Consider the following 12,556-nt stretch of genomic DNA (forward strand, 5'->3'; position numbering starts at 1 on the left):
CCTGATTGAGACATCATTTCCTGTCCAACACACTAACCCCATTGATAACTCCGTGCTTGATGGGAACTTTTCAAACCTACCAGGAAAGGCCAGGAGACCCAGAAGAACATATACATGAAAACAGAACTGGGCAAAAAGGAAAAGAAGAGAGAAAGAAACAGTTTTGACCACAACCTGCATGGTGACAACAAATGTTTGTGATTATGTGATTATCTTCAGCAGGTACATGAAACACAAAGAAGCCACTGACATACTCTTCACAGCAACGGGACTGGCAGACCTGGTGCTTCAGACCAGTAAGAAATGGAGAGGGGCAGAAGAGGAAGCTTAAGAACATCCCTCTTTTGTCTTCCAGCCACACAGCAAACACAGAAATCAGGACTGGCCATAGAAATGGTCCCATTTTCCACCAGAAAAGCTAGGAGGCCATAACCAATATAGCTTGCAGAAAAGGCTAGAGAGGTCCAAGTACCAGAAATGACACTAAAAGGTGGAGCAATAATGAAACTAGAACTCTTCAAGGTATCTCAGATCAGGTACCCAAGGGAAGAATTTTTTTTCCCTAATTTATCAAAGCAAACCAGCTCAATGTTATTTGCCAGGACACAGCCCAGCCAGCTGCATACAACCTTATTACTTGCTCTGAAGACTCATTTGATATTCTAAGCACAGCCCAGCTCCAACCACAAGCTCCAGCCCAAAACTGACATTTCCCTCAAAGTTCAGTAGTCTGTCAAACCACAGCTTTTGTCTCCACCTGTCTCCAAACAGCGATTTGATAACCCAGGCAGTTTTTGCTGCCTACAAAGGTATCAATGGATCTGGATTATTGCTAAGTAGGACAAGAGCCAGAAAATTCTCCCTAAACATGCAGGTGCCATGGACCACCACCAGAAACAAAGCAGCTGATGTCCATGCTGAAACTTTGTAATTTGGACTTTCCTAGTTTCCTGGCTTCAGACTTCAGCCAACAGCTACTCAGCAAGAAAGCTTTCGATGAAATCTAAATACACAAGCACAGACTACAGCAAGGGAACTGTGCAATACTGCAACAGCCAGGACACCAGCTGGCTGGGTAGATGGTTAGGAGGAGGGTTTGGAAGGTTTCCACTACCATCTCCATTGCTGCACTGCTGTGGGAGTGTGCAAAAGCTCTGTTGTTTTCAGCAATTTGGGTAAGTAGTTTCTGGGGGCCCAAAATGTAGTTACTTTGCTGTTCTAAGTGCATCTCAAGTATTTAAAATTAGATTCCCTTTTCAATAGGAACCATTCATGAAAATATCAGCTTTAAATGTCTTCACAGTGCAAGTTACTCACTGTGAGCATACCACCCACTTATCTTATACCCTACACGGACAGAGTCTGAAAAGTTTCAAGATCATGACATGTAACAGACCAAGCAAGCACAAAGCCCTATTTAAAGGCACAACTAACCCAGCTGGGAACATTATTAGAAGTGTGAGTAATAATAATACTTCATGTTAGACAAAACAGATTTACCTGCAGGTCAAAGAACTTGCTGTATCTCCGGTAGATGATCTGGGAAGTCAGGTCAGACCATGTTACATTGATGATATAGACCTGTTCAGGGAAAAGAAAACATAAGTTATGGTGGGTTCTGAAGCACAGGATATCTCCAAAGGCTGGACAGTCACTAGAGGTAAATTCTGCATCTCATTGGCCACTCCTGCTCACAATGAGGAATATAATGCTAGGTGCAGGACTAGCCTAAATTAAAGCTGTTTCCCTGTTGCAGCCTTTAGCAGACATCTTAGGAGAGCACCCAGTGGTGTCCCAGCCGTCTCCATCACCAGATCCCACTGATTTTGCTCTCTCTGGGACAAAAGCTTTAATCAAGTGATGACACATTTTCTAGCACGCAGTAGCACACCCTGCTCTCTACCACCTCTGAAGCAACAGCCCATCATGGCTTGCTAATGTCCAGCCCCATGCTCCAGATTTCCTTGCATACAGAAACGTGATCATGGCCTTTCCCAGACAAGACATGTTTGCAGTTCAACAAGGAAATTCAAAGGGAACTCAGGTCCAGGCATTTGTGAGATTACAGCCGTGCAACACAACCACTTACACACACCTGTATATGTGCAACAACAGCTTGACCCTACAGCACACAGCCCTTGCTGAGACACATTGCTCTGCTCAGCACCTCTGGCACCTATCAGACTGATTCAAAGGTGATGGAAAGCAGGTCAGTGAGAGTGACAATGTTTTCTTACATCAGTGGAAACAGCAACACAAGCACAGAACAAGCTCAGGATTTCCCTTGTCCAGCCCTAGTCCATCCCCAAAACAACCATCTTACAGAAACACTGTTTTGCCGGAAACTCTGATAAAAAATTATTTGCACGCACATGTACACAGCTATATATATTTATATACCTTCTGACCCTAGTACCTCCAAAGCATTTTTTTAAAAAGGAAAAACTGAGCGATATTCTGCTTTCTTATACTCTGGCCTTCAGGCCAAATGCTTGCTCTGCTACCTTGATGACAGATACACAAAAAGACTCCAGCAAACACAGGATGGAGCAATCGAGGGTGACCACTGTGGGTGACTACGTAACACCAATGTAATGGAAATCGCAGCTAGGCCAGCTCCTGGGTCTTTAAAGCAATTTCCAGGTTTCACATATGGAGTGAGATAAGGATCTGGCAGAGGAAACAGGAAAGCATCCCTCCTCCCTCAGCCCCAGCGCTGCAGCAGCAGCTCTCCCCTTTGCCATGGACGCAGACACGAAGCTCTGTCTCCAGCAATGGGGGATGGATAAACATCACCCTCTTCTCCATCTCCCCCAGGACACTAGTCCATTTTCCAAGGGGCTGATGCAGAGTAATTGCCTCTGTCCTTTTAATGATAGAAGGTATTGCATGAAAACCCCTGGAGGGATGATGAAGAACAGTTTTAACAATGCTTTTCCAGGGACTGCTAAGGGATTTTTCCCTTCTTCTTCCTTCCTGGTAGGAGAGAGCTGTCATCTGATGTCCTGGAAACCATGGAGGTCCTACAGCCTCACTACTCACTTCCCTCTCTCCTTGTTACAACCATGTTCAGCCCCCAAGGCAGTTTGTTCCCCATCTCCTACAGCCTGGTTTCATGGTATTTAAGAACGGGACACACTGAGCTGTTAAGGAGATCTGGGGCCTTTCACAGAGCACTGAGGGACCAAGAACCAGAATTTGACCCAGTTATTGTACCAAACCTATCTGCACCAGAGCAGAGACCGTCAAGGCTGGCAAAGGAAAGGCTGCCCACGGGTGAGAGCACAACTCTCAGCAAACCCAGGTTACTCCTCTGCTGCGTCTTACTTTTCTCCTCCAAAACCAAGCCACTCAACCTCCCTCCCGCAGTACCCTCATACTGGTGACACCAGTACTGTCCTGCTTCATGAAGGGGAGATAAAACTGAGTAACATAAAAATTTCAGGTCCCCTTTAAAGATCTGACCCCCGCAGACAAAGCAGGACTCAGAGCCTGGGAAGGAAGCTGCTGTTGCCAATTTTCAGGCCAGCCACACTACATTGAAGAATATTTTTCCATGTGTTTGTTGTGAAGAAAAAAAAATGTCTGTAGCTCCACTCTGAGCTAATTCACAACACAAATATTTCTACTCATTCTCTATCCAACAGCTACTTTCAGATGGAAAACCCATTCGATTAAAAACAGATCATGACAGATGGGAGCTGACTGGGATCCAAGAGCAACTTCAGATACTGTAATTCTGGCCCCAGGTTCTCACAAAGGGGATGAGACAGGCATAGCAGAAACATATTGCAGATGCAAATAAAGATTATATTTTTATTTTAATTATGCATCTTCTCTCCAGAAGCTAGAAACAAAACACATATGCCACAGACATCCGGGCTTTTTGAATTTCATGGCAACTCAGGCTTCTCCATGCTACTCTTCAGAAGCCACACAAACTGTGCATCCCCAGATTTTTAACAGCCTGCAAATCTCCTTGCTCAAGATCTGTTCCAGACAGCAGTTAATCCTGCTTTAAGAGTCCAGCATTGTTCAGTGGTGCCATAAGTGGCACAACACCCCATCACAAAAGATGTTGCGGAGCTGCGTGCAAAGAGATGTTCTGGGCAAGAGGTTGGATGCGTTGGGTGCAGGTGTAGGAGCAGGACCCCACTGCAGGGTGCAGATACGGTTCCCGCTCTGAAATCCAGCCTCTGCGAGAGCAAAGCTGGCACTGACAAGCAGGATTTTGCTGCACATTCAAAAGCACAATTAAGGCTTTTTGAGTCTTCAGTCTCTTCAAGCTCAGCAAGTGATGAATCAAGCAGCATGCAGATGCACTGAATTCTGTTTCATGGGAAGATCATAGCAGGAGCAAGAAAAGCCTTTAATCATAACCCAGAACTCTGTGAAGCAAGAAACAAATGGGCTCAAAGCCAGTATGGTGGTACGTAAGTGCAAAATCAGAAATGGCTATTGATTTTCTTTGCTTGTTTGCATAAATCAAATTGCTTTTTGAAAGCCACCATTTAAAATAATGGGGAATAACTGTTTGCCTGAACTCAGAAGAGATCTGTAAAATGCCAGATTTTAAAAGCAAGGTCTAAAGGTTTCAAAAGCCTCAGATATCACATTTCTCTCTCTCAGAGATCAGAGTTTGGTGATTATTTACTTCTGCTGCCTTAGCCGGACCCATAACCTTTTCACGAGCAGCGAACATTACATCAGCTCACCTCGTCATTTTTTTACTCAGATCTTAAAACGGATCACTGTGAAAGCGATCAATGATATCCCTGGGGAGAATGAGAACAGCAGTCCTGGGGGAGCCCGAGGTCACACACACGCAACGGGACAAGGATGCAGCAGGAAATATCAGATAAATAGGGAGAGCCGTCCCACGCTCCAGTGCCCGGCATCGCCCTGGAGAGCTGCCTGCAGAGCCCAGGGAGCGCTTTCCGTGGCATCTGACGGCTCCCCAAAACCAGCCACACGTGCCACTACCCCAGCACAGAGCTGGTCCTGCCCTCCAGAGAGTCCAGGGCCCTCAGAACACTGCTGCTTGATAAACAGAAAATCAAAGCATCTTACATGTTTTGGAGCAAGCCATTCCCTGTGAGTACAGTGCTTTCCTACAGTCCATACACGCACAGAACTAAACTCTAATCGTGATTGCAAATTACAAATTAGTACGATAATTATTTACTTACAATAAAAATATCTGCTTTGCATATCTGCCATGTTCATGACCATAAAGGAGTCAGAATGCAGCCGCTATTCAAATGTTTCACCTTAAAAATCCTTAAAAAAAAAAAAGTCCTCAGCAATAAATAATTTAAGTAGAAATTGCAAACAACTCACTGCACTGGTCACTTCAGTCAATACAAAATTTTAATTTTTAATTTCACAAATACTGTCTTTTTTTAGTCTACTATGTATTTTAAAATAAATCCTTCTTCAGAGAAACAAGTGGGTCTGTACAAACTGGCTAATATTAATCAGGAACTGAGCTTGATAAGCAGCTTTTAGTATTCATGCTGCAAGAAAGAAGGTGCAGAATGTCAAGGGGAATTTATCAGCTGCTAATTATTGTTTAATTTCAGCTCCAGGAAACTTCCATTCTACCTGCCACAGAGCAGAAAATTTATTGCAAACTGAAGTTATTGCTCTCACTTTACTGCCTACACCAAGTGATGAGATGACTTCCTACTACAAAAAGCATTCACTTAAAAGTCATTGGGCATGGCTTTATCATTGAATGTCTTGTTTTCAATGGAAAATATCCAGTTCCAGCTGGCACAAACCCCAGAGGTAAAGAATTCAGGTTATTCTCATGTGATTCATTTTTCAATTGGCTTTTTAGAGGCTAATGTTTTGTTTTCTAGAGCCAGATGAGCTGAAGTGGAAGATACATGCCTGAAATGAGCAGTCTGATGAGACCAAGATAAGAACATCCACAAACACAAGATCTATTGGCAAAGACAAGATTGCACAGCAGAGACTAGAAATACGCCTGCACCCATATGAGAGGGTGCTGTTAACCTTTAATACGTAATTACAGTAAATACCAGCTATTAAGAAAGTTTTAAGAATGCAAAAAATAACACTATGGGGCACTTTGTATGCAGATACCATCACAATAGCCCCTTTTATCCTGAAGAACATCAGTTTCTTCAAAGTCTCATATCAAAGTGTGGGATGTCTGTCCTCCAGTGAATTACGCTTGAGGTGTAAAACACACCATTTCTCCCCCATATTCAGATGCTATCACGGCGTGTGAGCTGGAAACTTTCCACCAGCACTGCTCAGCACGTGAACGCTCCCTAGTCCACTTCCACGCAAAGTCAGTCTGACTCCCACGAGGCTTCCAGAGATTTCAGCCGGTTCACCCACCTGGTGGAGTTAACATGAAAACAGCTCAAACTGCACCAGCCCTTCACAAAGTTAACATACACCTGTGCCCTAAATTACCAGAGTACAGGCACTTCACCAACTTACTGTTTGCATAACCCTTTTAATGTCAAAGATGTTCTGATGAGTACAAATCAGTACTGGCGCAGACCCAGATTTGAAGTGATAACTAGAGACAGCACTTTCGGCACCCATGAGGCTGAAGCAGCAAAGCTGTTCGCCTCTCAGAAATGGCATGGTTGATTCATGTACCTTCTTCCATCCCACAAGACACTGGCACCACTAGCCAGAGTTTCCCCAGGGTGAGGGTCCCCAGTGTCCTCCATACAAGAGCCAGCATGGCAGCAGAGAGAGTAAAATGCCCCAGGAATAAGCACTGAGAACGTAAGCCCTCCTCCCGCACACATCACCTGTGCCTTGCCTTGGATCACATTTGACTCTGGGTCCAGAAAGCGAAGCATGGGCTCCTTGCCCAGCTCACCAGCATCCAGAAGGCCCTGAAAAGCACTGTGAGACCTAGGAAATTCCCACAGAGATGAAGTCAGACACTCAGCCCCAAGCCCATGTCGAGTTTACCACCGGTGCCACACTATGATGTCACCTTTCAGCACAATGGTCTCTGAGGAAGCACAGTTCAGCCGGGGCAGGGCCAAGGAAGAGCTATTTTCAACCCCAGTCTGGAGCTGCTCTCGCCCCAGGAATTTGAAGACAGAGCTGAGAAACAGAGATGAGACTCAGCAGAAATATGAAACCCAAGCAGCCCCAAACAGGAAAGCTGCTTGTGGGGTGGTTCTGCCGTGGCAGGGTGCCCTAGCCCAGCTCTGAGCATGGGGGCTGACACAAGCTGCACGCAGGTGCGGGGCATCTGGCTTTTTCATGAAGCAGATGCAGTTTCATGGTCATCCTTCTACCTGGCTCACATTTCCATTACCAACAGAGGAAATGTAACTGAGAAAAAAGCCAAAACGACCCACGGGTCTCACAGACAAATGTGGCACGTACCTAAGTCTTGGAAGCAAAGCAGAGTTACAGTATGCTGGGAAGGAAAAAATTAAACAGACCCAATGTTCACCAGTTCCCATCTGTGAGCAGCCACCACACAGGCAATTTAAGCAGGACACAGCAATTCCAGTTTGCATCACAATTTGCAAGCTAATTTACAGTCTAATTAAACATAAGAGAGCGGAAAGAAGGGATAGAAGAGTTTTCCTTCCTTCACTGTTTTCTTTTGTGGATCTTGTTTCAGCTCTGAACAGCAATGCAAGAGGATTAATGCTGGATTAATGCTGCTTCTCTTTTCAGCCATATCACATCAAATCTGTTCTGTGTACAAGAAAAATAAACTAACTCCTAGCTCTGAACACAGCCATACTCTGAGATTCAATTCTAGTTTAGAAAGCCCCACCACTACTGCATCCCATATGGGCACAGACCTTCCTCCTGGTGGATAATTAAACAGCATGAAATCCACTTCTCTTTGCCAAATCCCAGTACTTAAACACAAATGAGAATAGCAAACAACTGCCTCAAGCCAGCCAGCAGACATCCCTGGGAACACAGGAAGAGGAGCTCATGTGAAGATGGAGGCACCTGGGTAGATGTTTTTGCTGGTTTCCCAGCTTTGAGGGTACAGACCAGACGAGTCAGAGTTGTGTCTGAATGATGAATCCAGCTCATCATGTTTACACAGGCAGGGTAAGACAATACTCAGCCTCCCATATTTTCCTCGTACATTGATGAGGTTTCAAAGCTCATGGTTCAAATTTCTATTTAGTTTCATCTTCATTCCTCAGGTTTTTAGCATTTGCTAACTTCAGTTTTTAAGCACTGACTTCAGGCCTTCCTCACACCTTCCTGCTAAGAAAATCCACAAAACCAAAGCAATGAGCCAAAGGGGGAAAAAACCTCCTGGCTGCATTTCTTTGCATGGTTATTTGCATGGCTATGAGAGGTATAAAAAGGCAAAAAGTAGAATTTTCACCCATGATTTGCCACAAGAACTTGACCAGAGAGCTGCAGAACTGGAATGGCTGGGAGCCCGGTGGCTTGGTTACAAACCACCTCCAAGCCTCTTGTTGGGCTTGTCTGATGACTTCATTTAACTTCATTCTTAGGCGTGTGTGAGCAGAGTATGATGTGTCTAATTCTTGCAGACATGCAATATCTGTGTTGCATTAGCAGGGCTTTGTTTGTTTTTTAACTGATATCCTGGGTCACGTCAAAGACCTGTCAAGGCTCCTATCTTATCTCCAACATATCCAATAACTGCAGCTTACAGAAAGAGAATAAGAAACAGGCCTAGTATAGCATGATCGCTTCCCTGCTACCACCTCCCAGCTTTGGGAAGCAGAATAGCAGCTTCCCTGCCAGGGAAGAGCAGACAAGAGAAGCGGACAACATCCGCCCTTTAGATTTACATCCATGCCTGAGGGAGAGAGAGGATCTGTGCAGAGTACAGCATAGACTCTTATTTCTGTTTCCCGTTTCTATCCATCTTCATTTACTTTCCACGTGTGATAGAAATATTTGCGAAGCAGAATAACCACTGGACTGAGTTTCTGCCATTTAAGAGATGACAGACGATTAGAAAACACATCATGTAAGCCTACAGAGCATTAGAATACTAGAGTGACAAACATAAAATGGAAACATGAACATACAGGCTCTCTGTGAAACCTGGCTCCCTCCTGGCCTTTTCAAATACCCTACCTGGGTCTGAAAGATGCTGCCTATGGCAAGCAACCTAAAATAATCAAGCTTCACTTGAAGGTAAAAAGTTTTCAGCTTATTGCCTCTTAAATCTGGATGCCACCTGAATTATAAATTATTTTAATGCAGTTCTTGTGCCTTTCTCCCCAGCAGGTGGTTGGTGTTTCATGAGGACCCCAACATATGAGAATGTCTTGGTAGAAGAAGAGAAACTCTGTTCAAAAGAAGAAAGAACTGGGGAAAGCAACAATCAACAGACAAGAGAGACTCTTGAATTTCAAGTCCTTCAGGTAAGTTTCACTGAAAGATTTTGAACACAAAAAATTGCATCAATTTCACCAAATTGCTTTAGAAACTGATTTGTAGTTGTTCTGAAAAGAAACATATCGCCCCAGAAGAATATGGCTCAATGTAGAAGTCCTCAGTGCCAGTGCTGGCTGTGGAAATGAGGTGGAGATCCCTCTAGCCAGTCACTTATCTCTTACAGACGCTGTGTTGGTCAAAGGGTAAAGGTCAGACACAAAGGGAAAATGGCTTTTTCAAAAAAATATATTTTGAAAATGAAGACAATTTAATTCCCCTGCCTTTATTCTCTACACTGGAACAGAGCTTAAAAATTGGCTCAAAACTGGCTTCATCCTGCTTCTGCTCACATTAAAACTAATAGGAAAGTACTGAGGCCAGCTATGATCTCCTTTAAAATCTCCCCGTAGTTTATAACACATCTTTCTAGCTTCAGCTGTAAGAGATCATTCTCTGTCTGGTCACCGCTGACACCATTCAGATGAGGGAAACATTTATCAATTAAATCAGTCCCAGCCCAAATGGGTGCAACCTGCATCTGGTTTTTACCGCAATTATGAAGTCATCAGACCCATGGAAGCCAATGGGGGGAGTTTCATTCCCTTCATGGTGCTGGGACTGCTAAAATTTCAGAAGGATGCTGCCTGATCAGAGAAACTTAAGAGAGAAGCAGCTGAACGGACACAAGAGGAATTGACTTGGGGAATGTTCAAAATAGGAATAGTAGAGCTCTGCTCATATTTAAGGCAAAGAGATTTTTGTCATTGAGTGCCCTGGGGCCAGGGATACAGGAATAGCTCGGTCAATTGAGAACTAATGAGAAGCTACTTGTTACGGCATTAAATGCATCAAGAATGATGAGATATGGAAAGAGAAAATGTGATCTGGAAATCACTGTTTTCCAGTTAACACCAAATCTCTTACATCTTTGCACAGACATACTGATGCCTGTGGGAGATCTCTACAAGTACCTTTCTTTCTGCTCCAACAACAAGGGCCCATCTACATTGTACCAGCAAGGCTGGACTGATGTATTATACCAGTTATGGAGGACATGCATAGTGCTAGAGCATACACGGCCTATAGAAAACAGAGCGCACCGTGACACTGCTGGCCTTGTTTCATGTACGGGCACAGAGCAGGTTTTGCACTCTGTGGGTACGTAGCCTTACTTACAGAAATGACAAAAATGCTCTGCGCAGTCAGCCTGATAGTTGCAAAGAGGTGTTGCTAAAATCCAACCTCCTTTTTGGCTTCTCCTGTTAGGGAATCCTGCTCTGCACCAACACTTGCATGCAGTTTATATTAGCATGGAAATCTTTCGGCTTTGATTTGTAACCTTACATATGACCCCCAGATGCAGTGTTGGAAAAGCAACGCAAGGGCCTGGGAAAGGGAGCAAAACTCCTCCAGGCCTTTCCAGAACAATGACAAAGCTCTGGGACATTCTTAGTCCAAATAATGGAAATTCTCCTGGGATTTTGCCATAGAATAGTGGGATATTTTTTTTCCTTCTCATTTTGCGTAGAGGGAAACAGAAAGTTCATGTAAACCAAGAGACCCTCAGATTCACAAAGCCAGACCTGAGGGGTACAGTACTGCAGGTGTGATCTGCCAGCCCTGACAAAACAAGCAAAACAACAACCACTCTTCTCATTTCTATAGAGTTTGTGCAACTGCTTTTATCATGCACGACTGAGGGATAAAACTTGAGGTAAAATCAACTGGATCAACCAGCAAAGCATCACAGAACTACCCGCGTAGTGTGCTGACAGGTGTTTGTATTTTAATTATAAAATGCTAGAAGAGTGACTGAAAAAACAGACAACGTCAAAATGGAAACACTATTCAAGAAGCAATACTGTCTGTATGACCATACATGCTTGTTCTCTACAGGACAATACTAACAATGTGAAACCAATTTTAGGGAAGAAGGGAACAAACCTCCACAACCTCAGAAAGATGCAGTGCAGATGTCATTGGAAAAATATCTTTCACCACAGTGACCTTTGATTTCAGGCTTAGGAGAAATCCAAATTTCTTGTTGGAAGAAGACTGAAAGAAGAAAATGATTTTGTGTCCTAATCTTACAAAGAATGCCTGAATTTCACTGTGAAATGCCAAAGGGAGGCAAACGTGAAGAGCCCTCCTTATGCCCCCCAGAGCTTCTGGCCCAAGCAGGAAAACTGAAACAAAAGTCCTGTGCAGAACAAATTTTTTCCCGTCAGGGCACAGCACTGAATTAAACACAAAATTACCTCCTTCCTTTGGAACTTCAGGGTTTGCAGGAAGATACTCTGCCAAACCCTCGCACCCTCAGTCACTGCCTCTTTGCTAAGTTGAACTATTGTCTCTGCCCTTTCCTTCCCTCCTACTCTTCTTGCAATCATCCTCCTTTTCCCTCCTTTTCCCACGCTTGGCTTCCTGCCTTCCCACTTGCAGGAACACCCTCTCCCGCCCGAGATGCGCAGGATTATCACAGGCAGCGTAAACCCATCCCTCTTCAGCTCTGCAAGTTGCAGCCTGGGCCACACACAGGCAGAGACACAGACAGCTGTCCTCACCAGCTTCCGCATTGTGTTTTTTCGGCACACTGGGCTGCAGGTTCTGCGAATGGGCGAGCTTTGCCCTGCCCTCCTGGGATAGAAGGATATGGAAGAGATGCTTTTTCAGCCTAGAGCAATACTGCACCTTTGGGCATTTCTGCTCAAAACATCGCTCCCCCTTTAAAACCTACAAATATAGGGATCCTGCGGTAGAAAAATATATTTAACTGCTGGGCACGGGGAGAGCTGCTGGACAGGACAGTCATACTGTCTAACGTTGTGTCCCAGCTGAGGATCTGGAAGATGAGTCTCCAGACTGTACTGCAGCCAGAGGAGAAAGTCCCCAGGTTGTGCTACTGATCCGCACCGCCCGCACACCAAAGCTGCCCGCTTCTCCCCAGTGTGCAGAGGGTGCAAAGGAAACAGGCTTCTAAAGCGATGTACATCTGGGGATGTTGTTATCATCAGCAGCTCTAACCATTCTGCCAAAGGACATGATCATGAAAGCAGATCCCATCCTCATTCCTTTGCTGCCATTGCCTTAGCTCCCTAATGTGAGCTTGGACCCTTTCAGTGCAGGGGAGAACATCATCCCCAGAGATTTTCAG

At 44.6% G+C, this 12,556-nt stretch overlaps 1 protein-coding gene across 3 annotated transcripts in view; it reads right to left on the minus strand.

The window, feature by feature from the left end:
• The window catches only part of SH3PXD2A (SH3 and PX domains 2A), a 266,897-nt gene that overhangs the window by 220,105 nt on the left and 34,236 nt on the right, over window positions 1-12,556 (minus strand). For all 3 annotated transcript variants that reach the window (XM_065843086.2, XM_065843084.2, XM_065843083.2), the window contains exon 2: window positions 1,501-1,581. In XM_065843086.2, coding sequence (XP_065699158.1) covers window positions 1,501-1,581 — 81 coding nt within the window. The remainder of the gene's footprint in view (window positions 1-1,500; window positions 1,582-12,556) is intronic.

Source organism: Patagioenas fasciata, chromosome 8 (assembly GCF_037038585.1).
Source record: "Patagioenas fasciata isolate bPatFas1 chromosome 8, bPatFas1.hap1, whole genome shotgun sequence".
NCBI lineage: Eukaryota > Metazoa > Chordata > Aves > Columbiformes > Columbidae > Patagioenas > Patagioenas fasciata.